Genomic DNA, 18,128 nt, shown 5'->3' with positions numbered 1-18,128 from the left:
AATTTAGTTCCAACAGCCTCAAAACAGATAATGGCAGTGAGGCTGTGTTTGGGGATAAATGTGGGTACCAATAGAAGTATGAAGGTCCTCTAGATGAGTGTTCTTACTCCAGAATGAGCTGGGCTTACTCTGGACTCCTGTGAAAGGAGAGGAATCATGCTCATGATCTTATGAAACAGACATGGCCATATGGTACTGGAATGTTATAGAAAATGTATCCACTACTTTTAAAAGATATCTGTTGGTTTCATATCTTAGTTTTTGAGAACATATACCTCCATATTTTTATATCCAGAGGTAAATATTTATACAATTTCAAAGTACGGGGATCTATCCCTTTAATTTTTTTTTCATTTTCCTATAGATTATCATTGCTCCTGAGAGTTTTTATAAAATATTATGGTTGCACTGAAAAGCATATCTCACATGTGTTTCCATAGGTAAACAATGGGAAGTTAAATCACTGAAGCAATTCAAAATGAGACTTAACCAAACTTTTCTGTTAATCAAAATCTCCTAATATTTTTGTGTTTCAAATGGAGACTCATATAGTCTTAACTTCTTTGTCAAGAATCAAATATACTGGAGATGGCTGCTGTTTTTCAAATTTTTCTGTATATATTAAGCTTCACTAAAATTTCAGTAGATCTCATAGATTAGTCAAGTCACATATATAAGGTATGTATCACTTATTCTTATGTTCTGGCATTCAGGAAGTGATAGTTTAGAAGAAAGCCTAAAATCGTTGATTTCTAACAAGCACTTGCTGTTTGACTTTCTCATTTTGATTTTCAAACAACTTAGAATATGATCAAAGACACTTATCAGAGGAACTGGAAAGTCTATATTAATCACCTACAGATTATAGGAATATACTGTCTTTAAGAACCATCTTGTCATATAAATCTAACATAAGAATAAGACAATAAAGAGGAAATCTAAACCTCAAAATGAAAATCTCACATTAATGACCCCACTCCCAAAAGCTTAGGGATATTAAGCTAGCTCTGTTACAACACATAGGGGAGAATAAATGAAAGACAGTGAAAACAATTGGTAAACAATTTGACCTACATTTACCCATTTCCAGGAAAGCCTCAAAGTGAATTCCTAAAGAGCCTGAAGGAGTAGTTTTGACTACTCTCCTGAAGACAGGCTGAAGGTGGAAAGAAGGAATCTCACAAACTTTAAATTAGTGGACTCTTTTCCTGTTTTATCCATATGGCTGGAAGGCAGAAGTGTAAACTAAAGTTAGTGTTGGGTACAGCGGTAGTCAGGCTTTGAGATGGCCCACAATGATTCTCACCTTCTGATATTCTTCCCTTTGTGTATTCCACTCTCACATCGAATGGGGCTGACCTGTATAACCACTAGGATATTATAGAAATGAAAGTATACAACTTCTGAGGCTACATTTCTGAAAAAGGCATGCCTTCTGTCTCACACTTTTGGATCATTCACTCAGGGGAGAAGACAGCTGTTATGTCGTAAGGACAGTCAAGGCTCTAAGTCCTATTGAGAAGTCCATGTGGTGAAGAACTGATGTTGCAGGAAGGGGAACTCCTTCAAGGGCCCGAGAATGGGCTCTTGTCTAATACTTGAAAATGAATTATCTGAAGAGACACACATGCTGACAAAGCAAGAGACTATTGGAAAGGGGTGCCTGGGTGGAGAGTAGCAGGGTAAGGGAACATAGAAGAACTTCTCTGCCACGTGGCTCACAGTCTTCAGTTTGTAGTAATGGAGTTAGTTTCTGGATTGTCTCTGGCCAATCATTCTGACTCAGGGTCCTTCCTAATGGTGTATCGCTCAGCCAAGATGGATTCCAGTGAGAAGGATTCTGGGAGGTTGGTAGGACATATGAACTAGCATCTCCTCTCTCCTTTTGACCTTTCCTGAATTCTTCCTGTTCGTGGTAGCTTGTTAGTTCCACATTCTTTACCAGGACCTCCTGTTGTAAGATAACTCATACACATGGTTACTGTGGTGCCTAGCCAGTGTAGGTGGTTTTGGTCAGTGATTCCCTTAACACTGAGTTCTCTTGCCATCAGATATGTGAGTGAGTCATCTTGGAGGCAGATTCTCTAGCCCCAGTAAAGCCTTCAGATATCTGCAGCTCAGCCAATATCTTGAACACAAACTCATGATAAACCCTACCTAAGACAGAACTACCTAACTAAGCCTCTTCTGAATTCCTAACCTATGGAATATATATAAGATAATAAATGTTTATTGTTGTTTTTGAGTCATAAATTAAGGAGGGAGGAAGTATAATTGGTTTTGGTTATACCACAATAGATAACTAATAAACAGTAACTATTAGGTTGGTACAAACATAATTGCAGTTTTTGCATTGTTGAAATGTGCCGTTTGATGTTAAAATACATTCTTAATAAATGTGGTTATGTTGTACATCATTTCAATGTGCATTTCTCAGTTTATGCTTTTTTTGCTAATGACTTTGCATGCATGCTAAGTCGCTTCAGTCGTGTCCGACTCTTTGTGACCACATGGACTGCAGCTTACCAGGCTCTGTCCATGGGGATTCTCCAAGCAAGAATACAGGAGTGGCTTGCCATGCCCTTCTCCAGGGAATCTTCTCAACCCAGGGAAATGACTTATTACTTGCTGTTTATTTTATATTAATTTTGGACTATGGGAATAATGTTATACAAAAAGCAAATTCAAGCGATTTTCATATTTGAGTTCAAAATGAGTCGTAAAGCAGCAGAGACAACTCACGAAGTGAATGATACATTTGGCCCAGGAACTGCTAATGAATGTACAGTGCACTGGTGGTTCAGGAGTTTTGCAAAGGCGATGAGAGCCTTGAAGATGAGGAGCATAGTGGCCACCCTTCAGAAGTTGACAGCAACCGATCGAAAGGATCATTGAAGCTGATCCTCTTACAGCTACACAAGATGTTGTCAAAGAAATCAACATCGACCATTCTATGGTCGTTGAGCATTTGAAGCAAATTGGAAAAGTGAAAAAGCTTGATAAGTGGGTGTCTCATAAGATGATTGCAAATAAAAAAATCATTTTGTCGTGTTGTCTTCTCTTATTCTTCGTAAAAACAAACCATTTCTCCATCGGATTATGGCGTGTGACAAAAAGTGAATTTTATATAACAAATTGGCAACAACCAGCTCAGTGGTTGGACCAAGAACAAGCTCCAAATCACTTCCCAAAGCCAAACTTCCAGCAAAATAAGTCATGGTCACTGGTGGTCTGCTGCCAGCCTGATCCATCTTTCTGAATCTGGCAAAACCATTACATCTGAGAAGTATGCTCAGAGCAAATCAATGAGATGCACTGAAAATTGCAACATCTGCAGCTGGCATTGGTCAACAGAAAAGACCCAATTCTTCACAACAATGCCTGACTGCATGTCACACAACCAGCACTTCAAAAGTGGAACGAATTGGGCTATGAAGTTTTGCCTCATCTGCCATATTCCCCTGACTTCTTGCCAACTGACTACCACTTCTTCGAGCATCTTGACAGTTTTTTGAAGGGAATATGCTTCCACAACCAGTAGGATGTAGAAAATGTTTTCCAAGAGTTCATCAAATCTCGAAGCATGGATTTTTATGCTACAGGATTAAATCAACTTATTTCTTGTTGGCAAAAATGTATTGATTGTAATGGTTCTTATTTTGATTAATAAAGATGTGTTTGAGCCTATTTATAATTATTTAAAATTCAGTCTGAAATCGCAATTACTTTTGCACCACCCTAATCCGGTTCCATCACTTCATGGGAAATGGGGAAACAGTGGAAACAGTGTCAGAATTTATTTTTCTGGGCTCCAAAATCACTGTAGATGGTGACTGTAGCCATGAAATTAAAAGACACTTACTCCTTGGAAGGAAAGTTATGACCAACCTAGATAGCATATTCAAAAGCAGAGACATTACTTTGCCAACAAAGGTACGTCTAGTCAAGGCTATGGTTTTTCCTGTGGTCATGTATGGATGTGAGAGTTGGACTGTGAAGAAGGCTGAGCACTGAAGAATTGATGCTTTTGAACTGTGGTGTTGGAGAAGACTCTTGAGAGTCCCTTGGACTGCAAGGAGATCCAACCAGTCCATTCTGAAGGAGATCAGCCCTGGGATTTCTTTGGAAGGAATGATGCTAAAGCTGAAACGCCAGTACTTTGGCCACCTCATGCGAAGAGTTGACTCATTGGAAAAGACTCTGATGCTGGGAGAGATTGGGGGCAAGAGGAGAAGGGGACAACAGAGGATGAGATGGCTGGATGGCATCACTGACTCGATGGACGTGAGTCTGAGTGAACTCCGGGAGTTGGTGATGGACAGGGAGGCCTGGCGTGCTGTGATTCATGGGGTCGCAAAGAGTCGGACACGACTGAGCGACTGATCTGATCTGATCTGATCTGAACAATAGGTGACAGAACCAGAATTCAAGCCCAAATTTGACTCCAAAGGTTGATCTCCCAAAAGGTCAAAGATTTGCCAATGAAATTTTTATCAGTTTTCCTTAGTTACCTATTAAAATAATTTTTTAAATGAATTCCATTTGTATCCTATGTAAAGAGAGGAACATCAATTCCTTTGGTCAGTGAAATACTGTGTTTACTAATACTGGACACGTTAGGTCTTGGGTACAGTCAGTTCTAAGTCAATAATAGCCATGTCTATTTTCCAGGTATTCATTAAAAGTATTTTTGAAGAAGTCTGATTCATGTTTCGGGAGGAGTCTTTCTGTTGACTCTTCATCAAATCTTCTACTTTATGAGATATTAATGTGTACCATTCCACTTAATTTGTTCTTTCTCCTGTCTCTCCTGTGAAACCATCTTAGTACACAATTTTAATTTCCTCAAAAGGAAAAATTACTGAGTTGTTTCTGAATTACCCTTAATTAGACTTGCAAACAATTTTAAGAACCACTTTGAAGTTTCTACCCAAAAGTTGTATCAAAATTTCATGTAAGTCATTTTTTTTTAACTCAAATGTCATTTCAACGCTGGGGAAATAATCTTTTACCTTGAAAGATATAAACATTTCAAACTAAAGAAAAATTTTTGTATTTCTGAGTCCAAGTGAAATGAATCATCTGGCAACTAAAGAACATCTCAACCCGACTATCCTATCTGAATGTTATTGTGGTAAAAAATGGTCTTTCTTGTCCAATAGACTGCTCATTTAATTTGAGGTAGAGCCCCTATAACTACCTCTTTGAGAAATGTTCTGTTTCTGTCATTAAAAGCATCTCTATTTTAGAAGATTTGAATTTTCAAAATATAAATTGGGAGGTAATTGTTTAATGAAAATATGAACCAAAGGATACATTAGATGGTAGGACCGCTAGAGTTCTATTTACAAATGTTTGTTTATATACAGATTTAATAAAGTAAAATATAACTCACAGACATGTATTTATTCACATACTTTATATTGTGAAAACACTATCGCCTATTTTAAGCTTCTTGTAAGAAATTCTGATTTTTCCCACTGTTTATTTGATAGGTATTTACTTTGTAATGTATTGCTTTTATCCTTGTTATTTCAGCTCTGAACTCAACAGATGTTCAGAATTTCAAGTCTTCTAGCTCATATTAGTGAAGACTTCATAATTTAACTTAAAGTTGTTTATGGAAACTATATGCTGAGAGAGAGATCAACTTCTATTGAAAAGAGAATAGATTAGAGTTAGAGATTAGACTTTGTATTGTGATAAAATACACATAATATACAATTTACCATAGTGACATGTAGTGTGCTCACAATGTTGCACAACCATCACCACTATCTAATTCCAGAACATTTTCATCAACTCAAAAGGAAATCCTTTTGTCACACCTCTTTTCTCCTTCCCCAGTCCCTCCAGTAACCACCAATCTGTTTTCATTCTCTATAGATTTGCCTATTCTGGATATTCCAGATAACTAGAATCCTACAATATGTGACTTTTTAGCTTAATGTTTTCAAGGATCATTCATGTAATAGTATTTCATTCCATTTTATGGCTGAATAATACTCCACGGTAGGGATAGACTACATTTTGTTTATCCATTCATCAGTTGATGTGCATTTGGGTTTTTGATGCCTTTTGGCTATTGTGAATAATGCTGCCCTGAACAAAAACATTATGTACATAATTTTGTTTGAGTGGTTGTTTTTAATGCTCTTGAATACACACACACACACATATATATACTCAGGAGTTGAATTGCTGGGCCGTGTGGTAATTGAGATGAGACAGTTTTGAGTGAAATCTTATTAAATCAATAAATAGTTCCATTTTTTGAGTAGTGGTCATATTGTTGTTTCTCTTGTTATGTTAGCAAGGTTTCTGGACTCCTACAGTTCTCTAGGAAATGTGGCATGGGAGTTTATGCCAGGAGACTACAACATAGCATCACCAACCCACACCCAACATGAGAACTAACCATTTTTTATACAAAGTACCCAGTGATATAAAGGCAGTGGAAGGTTCCCAGCTCTAGCAGGTGTACTAGCATGCGCCTTCAAGCAATGAAGGTACTGGCATGTAACCAAAGTGTTTCAATAATAACTTTAAAGGCAGATAAAGCGATGGCACCCCACTCCAGTACTCTTGCCTGGAAAATCCCATGGATGGAGGAGCCTGGTAGGCTGCAGTCCATGGGGTCGCTCAGAGTCGGACAGGACTGAACGACTTCACTTTCACTTTTTACCTTCATGCATTGGAGAAGGAAATGGCAACCCACTCCGGTATTCTTGCCTGGAGAATTCCAGGGATGGGGGAGCCTGGTGGGCTGCCATCTATGGGGTCGCACAGAGTCGGACACAACTGAAGCGACTTAGAAGAAGAAGAATCTTAGTCAAATTACAGATGGTTGCCTTGGTTCACTCACTAAACTTCTCTGTATCTTGGTTTCTCCATCTGTACAATGAAGATAATAAACACTGCTTCTCAAGATTGTTATAAGAGCAGAGTCTGGCACATAGTTGGCATTTAAATAAATTTTAGTTCTCATTCCCTCTTATTTTATTGGACTCTTCAAATTGTTCTTCAAGACAACAGTATTTTTCTTCTCATTTTTTCTTTCAGGTGAAAATTAAACTACCAAACACCAACCCTTCTGATATTAAAGTTGACATTCAGGAGATGATCCTAGACCTCCGTACTCCTAATAAGTGAGTAAAACTTGGAGCTAGAATAATGAATGTTATAATATTAATGAATCTTTTGTCAATATCCTTTATAAAAGTGTGTGTAGTTATTTTGTATCACCCCCAAAGTCAGAAGAAAAGTGAAAAAGTCAGTTAATCATTCAGATGTTTGATCTGGTTAATATAAACATAAATATATTTGTAAATACCTAGATTTTTTACCACTGTACATGTGTAGATTTGGAGTAGGTTGATACCACCAAAACATAGTCCCTGACATTCAGATATAGTTTGCTTATCTATGACGAAAAACAGCTGGAGGTGAAAATCTTTTAAGTTGTAAGTCTTGCATGTGATATTTTGGTACAGTGATGGCATGAAAGAAGCAATCTTTAAACGTTTTGGATATTGTGGGGCTCTAAGGTTGTTTGCAAAGAAGGTAATGGCACCCCACTCCAGCACTCTTGCCTGGAAAATCCCATGGATGGAGGAGCCTGGTAGGCTGCAGTCCATGGGGTCGCTAAGAGTCGGACACGACTGAGCGACTTCACTTTCACTTTTCACTTTCATGCATTGGAGAAGGAAATGGCAACCCACTCCAGTGTTCTTGCCTGGAGAATCCCAGGGATGGGGGAGCCTGGTGGCTGCCGTCTATGGGGTCACACAGAGTCGGACACGACTGAAGTGACTTAGCATAGCATAGCATAAGGTTGTTTGATTATATTCATCTAAAAATCAATGAAAAGACTTATCAATTACTTAAAACAAAAATCTAACTGCTAATTTATCACTGGATCCTCAAGTTGCATGAATACATTTTAAATTAATGCAGATGATAATGGAATAATTCAATTAAACATTTGATATGTTCAAAAATAGTCTTGTTATTATACAAGTTCAAATGCTGTTCCCCAAACACAATATATAAGGTAAAATTCTGATAAAATGTTTACCCTGAAACCTGGATAAATCAACCCTGTCTCTCAAAACTAACTATATAAGGAAGGAATCAATAGAACCTGGCATGTGCTAGATAAAATATCTGAATATCTCATTGCTTTGTTCACTTTTCAGCTGGATGTATAGCAGTTAGCACACTTGGTTGACTGCAGTGGACCTTTGTTAACTCATAGACATTTCAAAATGGGTGTGGGGAGCAGTCAGATGCTAGCATATTATCTTCCTTCCATTATCAGTACCTATAGTTCTTCTCTGTTGATCATAGGGCTTTGAGAAAATAACAAAATTAGATCTCTGCTACAAAAGACTTCTATGTGTAAACACACCAATGTACATGAGTAGCTTAACTTTGATTTCTACAATAGAGGAATTTAACTACAAATGACCTACAGAGGAATACATATCAAATATTTTCTCCTTACTTAATATAATTTTAAAAATATATTCACTCAAAAATTGTCTCATGTTATGAAAATCACATTCCTTATTTTCACCATTGACATCAAGGAGTATAGTAATTTTTTCATTACATGCTATACACACATTTACTCTTTCCACACAACCTTTGCAAGGGAAGTTGGTTAAATGAGCAGTCAATCTTCCATGATATTTGTGCACTTGTTAAAAGCACAGACATCTACACACCATGGAGTTAATTTCCATTCCCGTAGCGGTTCTCACTGTCTCCATCAATCTTTAGGCAGCTGCTCTGGCTATGCTGTCATTCCAGATATCTTTCAAAGCCCACTAAATGAAAGACTCACACAGAGATATTTTTCCAAATAGAATGTGGGCTGCAGTAGGTCATTTGGATCATATAGTACTTATATATTAAATGCTCAGCACATAAAAGTACTGTCTGTTAAGAAAAAGGTCATTAATTAAGAGAGAAGAAAGAATTAAAATTTTTAGCACTTTTCCTAAAAACTCAAACATTCTTTGGAGCCCTGTTATTATCTGAACTAGTATTATTGGAAATGTGTCTTGCTTTGAGTTTGCCGATATTCACATCTACTTTCTTTAGTTTCTAACTTTGACACCCTGTAACACTATGCTTACTGGTTTCAAGAAGCATAACAGTGGACATTCTGTTCATGTACCTATAAGGGAAAATGAGCGGAATTATTTTAACTAAATTGACTAGATATCAATCTATTGATAGTCAATTGCATTAAAATTATGAATAAAACCCAGATTTTTAGCATTTTAGAATGAAAAGAAATGTTTTCTGAATCCTTCATTTTGAAAAACTGGTTGTTTTGGCATATAGATTCCCAACAGGGTAGATAGAAAGGAGGAAAGATAGGTGAAATTCTATAATGTCTCAAAATCCCTGGACTTTATCTTCATATGGGGTTTGATTATTTTTTAAGATGGATTCTTAGAATATCTTCAATGAATTCCTTGAATGTGATAATAAAAACACATTCTAAAGATAAACATGAGTTAATTTCTGGTTGTTTGTTACTTTAGATTATCTCACTTTTGCTGTGCTCCTTTGATTTAGATTGAATTGACTGATATTCAAAGACATAAACACCTAAAAAAAAGTTTTCTAAATGGAATAGTGAATTGCAGCTCAGTAGCTGTTTCTGCTTTCTTTGAAAATAGTTATATATCTCCAACAGGAAACCTTAAAAAGGCCATATCTTTTTTAAGCCCAGATATGTAAATCAAATAATTCATAAACTACATAAAATAAAAAGTACATTATGTTAATATGCACAGAACAAGGTTGTTGTATATTTAAATCTCTTGGCAAGAAACATCAACTTGAATTCTCTAATATAAATGTAAGCATATAAGTCTCTAAACTAGAATTCACTGTATAGATATTTTTTTGTTTTTACTTTCATATATTATTATTTGCATTTAAATAATTTCTAAAGAAAAGCAACACTGGAGAGACTTTTTTTTTTTACTTTTTATTTTGTATTGGAGTATAGCCAATTAACAATGTTGTGATAGTTTTAGGTGGACAGCAAAAGGACTCAGCCAATATGCGTGTATCCATTCTCCTCCAAACTTCTCTCCTATGCAGGCTACCACATAACATTGAGCAGAGTTCCCTGTGCTACATAGTAGGACCTTGTTGGTTATCCATTTAACACTGGATAAACATTTGATCAGTGATTAAACTTTAGCTTTTTAAAAAGCAAATATTTTTCAATGTAAAGGCAGAGAGATTGGGTTTAAATGTTCATTCATATTTTATTATAGTACTGATCTATACTAGTTATTCAAATATCATTTTCTAGTGACCTATTTGCTCTTAATTCATTTATTCGTTCACTCAACAAATAATACTTGCCTTCTTTTAAGAGCCTAAATAAGTTACACAGTTTCTACTCAAAATTTTTGTATGTGAAACTATACTACTAAGGACTAGACAAAAATGCAGGGATGGATGGATCATTCCAATGGCCACTAACTGTCTTTTTTTTTTAATTTATTTCTTTCTGGACAGAGAAGTGCACATTATCATTGGAACTTCTTCAGCTGATTTATAGTTGTCTTTTGGTGCAATGAAACTGTCACCACTGAGCTTTGCTTTCTTTTAAAAGTGAATATATTATCATTTGTAGAATAAGGGATGAAGCAAATCTAACTCTAGTACAACCTATATTGTAAACAACTTTAAAAAGATGGACTCTCAGGAACTCCCTGGATGTCCAGTGGTTAGAACTTGGCACTTTTACTGCCAAGGGCACGGTTTAATCCCTGGTCGGGGAACTAAGATCCTGCAAGCTTCATGGTACAGTCAAAAAAAAAAAAAAAAAAAGATGGACTCTACATGGTTTTTGCACCCACTTTTTTTTAAGATTCCAAATATTACAGGGTATATTAAAATACATTGCGATTTCATTACTTCAAGTGGAGAGAATTGTTTCTCCTACCCTAAATATCTGGAATGGAACAAAAGTAACAGAAAACTTCTCCTTTAGGTTCCAGAGCTGTGTGATAAATACTTTTAATGAGCCCAGTTTCCTGAATTTAGGTCTTTGCAAATGAATAATGAGGAGACTGATTTTCGAGGATTTTGTTTTCAAATACTAGTTCTTTGTACAAGTATTCAATAAGTACCCCATAAAAATTACCCAAATTACCATATTCCTTTACCAATTTGGATCTTATACCTCCTAAAAGAGCTTTTCTGTCCACTTTTTATAAAGATCCTCAAGCCCTCTCTGTTGAGAATGTGAGGTAACAAGTGCTTCATGTATTTAATTTTCTTCAGATACCAGCATGTGCTGACCCCATGCATAATTCCAATTCATACCACTATGACATATTTATGGATGTCTCATCCCAGCCATGCGTCTGAAGCATACAGCTATCCAGCAACTGAGCCATAAACTACAAACTACACTCAGCAGTCTCTCACAGGAAATTTCTGTCAATGTAAAGTAGAAAGAACCAGAGGCAAGCAAAAGAAAGCACTTTCATTGATTGGGTATTGAAATCACTGCAGGCCTGAATTTCAATAACTACACCTGGAGTAGAGATTCAGTTTAAAGTAATGTTAGCAGAATTATTGTAGAACTAGTCGAATTTCAGATTTCTGTCAGGCAGTCACATTTCTTTTACACATAAGGATGACTGGCAACAGATCTATCCAAACAACTTAAAGTTGCAGTGGTTCTATTTCTATGCCAATAAACATAGCCTGAGACTATGTTTATATAATGCAAAATGAGGTCAATTTAGAAAAAAAAGCTTGCTTGCTTGCTAAGGCACTTCAGTCTTGTCTGTCTCTTTGTGACCCTATGGACTGTAGCCTGCCAGGCTCCTCTATCCATGGGATTCTCCAGGCAAGAATACTGGAGTAGGTTGCCATGCCCTCCTCCAGGGGATCTTCCCAACCCAGGGATCAAATCCGAGTCTTTTAAGTCTCCTGCATTGAGGGGTGGTCCAAACAGCTGCTTGGATTTTTAGGGCCAAAAAAAAAAAAGGTATACTATTTGTGTTAATTAGGCATATTTTTGATCCAGTATTCATACTGTCTAGTTTTTTGGTTCCTAACATTGCGATGATATATATTGCTTCCCATTGCCTTTATTAAAAGTGGTATCTTCTTGGTGTCACTGGTTCTAGGTTTTTATTTTGTTTTTCAGGAAGCTGCTGCTAACCCTTCCCCATCCTGTGGACTGCAGCAGTGCCACCGCCTTCTATATACTTGATGTTGAGACTCTCGAAGTCACCATGACTATGAAACGAGAGTTGGATTTCATTAATTTTTTATGAAACAGTGTGGACAAGGATGAAAAGTGGCAAATAACACTGATTAAAAAATAAAAAAACTTTGAAAAACTTAGTTAATGTTTTCTGTCTTCTCTATTATTCTGACATATTGAAAAAAGGGCTTATGTTCAATTCTAGTGCTATTCTGATCATTTACAGTCATTTATATTAATCTAGTAGGAAATAGTGTTTTCTCATACTAATAAGCTATCCCATTTTTATAGTGATAGCTGGATGGAATTTACAGGTTAACCAGTTAGATTGCTACATGCCCATTAAATAACTGAAATATGACCATGAAATGGTTGGTTCACTTACTTCAATAGTCTAAAGGCCTTAAGCCATTTGATTATACCATGATACAATCAGTAACATAGGAATTGGTCATTATGATCGCCAGAAAAGTTTAATTGATTTCCTTTTTTATTTAATCAAAGGATTTCTAGTGTTCTCTGTTTAGGCTCTCACTATTGTTCAGGAACATACAAATAACAGAAGATTATAAATATACAAGGCTTCCCTTGTAGCTCAGTCAGTAAAGAATCTGCCTGCAGTGCAGGAGACCAGGGTTGGATCACTGGGTTGGAAGATCCCCTGGAGGAGGAAATGGCAACCCACTCCAATATCCTTGCCTGGAAAATCTCATGGACAGAGGAGCCTGGTGAGCTGCAGTCCATGGGGTCACAAAGAGTCTAGCATGACTGAGCAACTAACACACACAACTAACACATAAATAGTTTGATGCACCATACTAACAACCTGTTTTACCTGAATAAGAAATACTCTTGAACACACAGTGTTACTCGGCTTCCTCAGTCTTGCTCTCAGTGTTTGGATCTATTTAGGTTAAAATCTTTTCCTTTTGTGCACTAATAATTATTAACAATGCCTCTTTGGGTACTGTGTTTATATTTAGTAGTTGAATTCCTTGACACTTGAATACAAATAAAAATGTGTGCATTTACAAATACTATTCTCTCTCATTTCCTATATTTATTCATAATTGGACATACTTATTTTATGAATTATGTCAATGTGCCCTGCCTCTTCTGTACTATATAGCATAACTTTATTTTAGAATTATTTATGAATAAATCATATTTTAAAACTTGCGTGACTTAGTCTTACACATCATTGCAGAAATCTGGAGTTACCTGGGGGTAAGTTTTGAAAAGAGATAATGGAAAGATGTGAGCTATTATGATGTGATGTGAGCTAAATACTCAAGCAGATATTTTCTAAGCTTAATTATACAGACAACTATTAAGCATCTAGTTTGTGACTAGATCAAGTAAAAGGAAAAGACTGAGATTTTGGGAAAAGTGGTTGTGTTAAAACACTAAATTCTTGCAGAGAATTTGACTTTGAAATTACCACCAAGACTTTCTTCTCTGGAGGCAGGAGTTGAGGGTGGTATTAACTGAAAGGAAATTAGTGTCTGTGAATTTAAGTCCATGATGTTACAGAATGAAGAGTGCCCTACTTTGCTTTCATAAGATCTTTTTAAAAAGCTGTATTTTAAGAATTTAAGATTGCACCCTAAACTTTAAACTCTGGAATAAGCCTAAACAGTAACCAATATTTTTCTTCTCTAGAGAGCAACACTGAGTCAGTGGAAATTGTATCTTTTTTTCCCCTGTGTACTGGCCCTAATTACAAAGACCATTATTATTCAAACTGACAATGTGTACAAGTTGTCCCTGGAAGAAAAGATAGAGCATATCCAGGTCAACTTGAATCAGGCTTTGGTTATGTGAAACTGTATCAGTTTTATAATGAAACAGTGCTTCAAGACAACGAAACGTGATCCAGTAATTTATACCCATCCAGAAATCATCCTACTTCACTGTCTTTGGCTTCAGAAGTAACAACTTCATTATCACTGTTTGTTTTTAAACTAATTCACAGGACTTTTCTCCTTTAAATAGGAATCCTCCACTAAAGCAAATGTAGATAAAGAGAATACAAAAGGAAATTTATCTTCTCAGAATTTTTCATGGCCTCTCAGCCATGACCCAGAGAACTGGAAGTTAAAACCAGGATTGTGGCATATTATTAACCTTCTCCTTCATGAACTTTACCTCCCTTGTTGGTTTTATAATCTCTGGTTGACTTTGTACAGATTCATTCATTCATGCACTCATTAATTAATTCTTTCAACAGATATTTACTTAGCATTTATCACATGCTGGGCACTATGTTAGATGCTAGGCATATAGCAATGAGCAAACTAGATGTGGTCATTGTCCTCATGGAGCAAGTAGTTTAGCAAAGGAGACCCAACAATAACCAAGTAAACACATAAACATATATTTTCAAATTTATTATTAGTATGAAGGAAAAGAAAGGGTGCTTTTGAGAATATCAGAAAAACCAAACCTAGTCTGGGAAAGGAGAGAAGAAAAGGCTTCCCAAAAGATTTGATACTCAACTGAAACATGGAGAATACCTAGGATTTAACCATGCAAAGGGAGTGTTGAGGGAAGGAAGGTAATAGGGCTTCTAGATGCTAGGAGTAGCAAATGTGAAGACCCAGAATGGAAACAACCTGGAGCACAGAGTTCAAGGAAATGAAAGTCAGTGCAGCTGGAGTAGAATGAACCTGGCAATGACTGGTGGTAACGTTGGAAATGCAGGCTGCAGCAATGTCATGTAAACTTTACAGGCTAAGGTTAGGAATTTGAATTTATTCTAAGTATTTTGGAGAAGAGGATGTATTGGGAGGCAAGAATGAAAATGGGGAGACCACTTAGGAGACTGTAGCCCAGGCAAGTTATTCTACACTTCATCCTAAGTAAAATTCATTGTTAATTTTTTTGTAATTAGAAAAAAAACTGCATGCTTACACAGTCCAAGCAGGAAACTTTAACAATACAGAAAAGCTCTTCAAAAATAAAGCAAAAATTTCCTACCATGGGCCGGGACCAGGGTCCAGTGCAGAGAGCCCTTCGTCCTGGGACAGGGGGCGTGGCCAGTAAGTTTTATTTTTCTTTTAGAAAAAGAAATAAAGGAAAAATAAAGCAAAAATTAAAATCACCTGTAAGCAAACAAACCATAAATAACCACTCTTAACCATTTTTAATGCTTCTTTCTAACCCTTTTTTCTAATGCATAATAGATATTATTTTTCTGCAAATAGGAAGATAACACACAAACTGGTTTTATAACCTACATTCTTTTAATTTCCAACTGCATTCTTTTGTATCATCTGTTTCTGGAAATTCCAGTTGTGTTGCATTGTGATAAAAGAGTGTGATAAATGATCCATGTGTATTTTTAAAGAATGAATATTAAATAATGAATATTCTATAATTATTTGGTACAGAATTCTATACATATATATATATAAATTCAAGGTTTTTTAATATTTTAATTTTATTGAAGTATAGTTTATTTATAATGTTGTGTTTCAACTTAAATATTTTAAAACAGTGTTGTTCCAATCTTATACATTCTTGTTAATTTTTGGCCTGCTTTCTGTAGCAACATGAACAGGTGTATTAAAATTTACCAATGATGATAGATTTGGTCAAATCTCCTTGTAATTCTGTCAATTTTTGCTTTATATAGCTTAAGACAATATATTTAGGTGCAGACAGACTTAAAATTGTTCTATCTTCCTGGTGGATTATTCCTTTCATCTATATTCTGTGACACTCTCTATCTCTAATAATATTTTTTGCTTTAAATATTTTTGATTAACATTAACATAGCTACATCAACTTTTTAGTATTTGCCTGGCATATCTTTTCCCATCACTTTCCATGCCTGTATGTTTTAGGTATGACGTTTATGAACAGAATTTAGATAAATTTTGGATTTGGGGATGGGGGTTGAGGCTGTGCTGTGTAGCATGCAGGATCTTAGTTCCCGAGCCAGGGATCAAACCTGGGCCCTTTGCATTGGCAGCACAGAATCTTAACCACTGGACAACAAGGGAAGTCCCAAATTTTGGATTTTTACAATTTTTAATATTATTTAAATCCTCCACATTTTAGCACTTCTCTTATATTTTATACGATTTTCTTCTTTTTTAATAATTTCATTTATTTATTTTTGGCTATGCTGGATCTTCTTTGCGGTGCAGGCTTTTTTTTTTTAATTTAATTTAATTTTATTTTTTTTAAATTTTATTTTATTTTTAAACTTTACAATATTGTATTGGTTTTGCCAAACATCGAAATGAATCTGCCACAGGTATACATGTGTTCCCCATCTTGAACCCTCCTCCCTCCTCCCTCCCCATACCATCCCTCTGGGTCGTCCCAGTGCGGTGCAGGCTTTTCTCTAGTGGTGATGGGAGCGGGGGTGCTACTCTCTAGTTGTGGTATGCAGGCTTCTCACTGCAGTGGTTTCTCTTGTTGAGGAGCACAGGCTTTAGGGCACACAGGCTTCAGTAGTTGTGGCTCCTGGGCTCTAGAGCACAGGCTCAATAGCTGTGTGGTATGGGCTTAGTTGCTCCATGGCATGTGGGATCTTCCCAGATCAGAGATTGAACCTGTGTCTCCTGCATTGGCAGGCAGTTTCTTTACCACTGAGCCACCAGGGAAGCTCTTGGATTTTTAAATGCAACAAAGATTCTGTCTTTAAAGTCACATGTTTTAGTCCAGTTACATTTATTTTGATTAATGATACACTTGATTTATTAATGATTTATTTCTATCACCTTATCATGGGATTTCTGTCTTATTCTGCTTTTTTCTATGCTTTTTTTCCTCCTTTCTTGCCTTTTTTCTATTAGTTTTCAAAATCTTTTTTTCCTTGGGGATTTGAAAGTTATATATACATTTTTTAAAACTTTGAATGTCTACAGTTTCTCGATAGTTCTACCCACTTTAAACAAAATTTAAGAACATAGAAAGTTTTTTTTTTTGCATAATGAATGTGTTTATTAAAAATTTTACTAATATAAAAGATGTGTAGCATACAATTTACAAATCATCATAAAATATTATTTTAGAGTACATTCCATAGGCCCAATTAAATCTCACAAAATGTTTTCACTGATTTTTTTTTAATTTATTTAATTTAATTTTATTTTTAAACTTTACATAACTGTATTAGTTTTGCCAAATATCAAAATGAATCCGCCACAGGTATACATGTGTTCCCCATCCTGAACCCTCCTCCCTCTTCCCTCCCCATTCCATCCCTCTGGGTCGTCCCAGTGCACCAGCCCCAAGCATCCAGTTTCGTGCATCGAACCTGGACTGGCAACTCATTTCATACATGATAAGAAAGTTTTAACTAAAGCGTACCTCTCCAATTTTGTTTTCATACCCCAAATTATCCATCATCCTCATTATTGTTTTGTTTTGTTTTGTTTTGTTTTTACAGCCAATGCTTATTTAGATCTACCCACATGTGTATCAATGCTTTGCTCACCATTCCTTTTTCCACATCAGTGCTTCCTTTCTGAATTGCATACTTTAAGTATTTCTTTCAGCAACAGTTTATGAGTTCTTGATTCTCTCAGTTCATTTCTAGAAATGTTTTTATTGCCCTAACTCTTGGACAATAATTTAGCTGGGCTTAGAAATCTAGGTTGACAGTTATTTTCCTTCAGAATTTTGAAGATACTGTTTACCTGTGTTCTGGCTTAAATTTTGTAATTTAGAAGTCTGCTGTCAATCTCATTGTTCCTTTGAAGGTAATCTATCTATCCTGTCTGGTAGTTTTAAGATTTTTCTCTTTCTTTTGGGTGTTTTGCAGTTTGATTATAATATGTCTGAATATATATTTAATTGTATTTATTTTGTTCAACACTTGTTTTTAAATGTTTCATCAGTCCTGGAAAATCCC

General features: G+C 35.9%; 1 protein-coding gene across 2 annotated transcripts in view; it reads left to right on the top strand.

Moving 5' to 3' along the window:
- Positions 1-13,375, top strand: part of DNAAF6 (dynein axonemal assembly factor 6) — a 49,606-nt gene extending 36,231 nt beyond the window's left edge. For both annotated transcript variants that reach the window (XM_006050717.3, XM_025276043.2), the window contains exons 6-7: positions 7,063-7,148; positions 12,200-13,375. In XM_006050717.3, the coding sequence (XP_006050779.1) occupies positions 7,063-7,148; positions 12,200-12,329 (216 nt within the window). In that variant the 3' untranslated portion in view covers positions 12,330-13,375. The remainder of the gene's footprint in view (positions 1-7,062; positions 7,149-12,199) is intronic.
- Positions 13,376-18,128: the final 4,753 nt, after the last annotated feature.

The sequence above is a fragment of the Bubalus bubalis genome, chromosome X (assembly GCF_019923935.1).
Source record: "Bubalus bubalis isolate 160015118507 breed Murrah chromosome X, NDDB_SH_1, whole genome shotgun sequence".
Classification (NCBI taxonomy): Eukaryota; Metazoa; Chordata; class Mammalia; order Artiodactyla; family Bovidae; genus Bubalus; species Bubalus bubalis.
The sequence above is the reverse complement of the archived record's forward strand: the minus strand, read 5'-3'. Positions and strand labels throughout refer to the sequence as shown.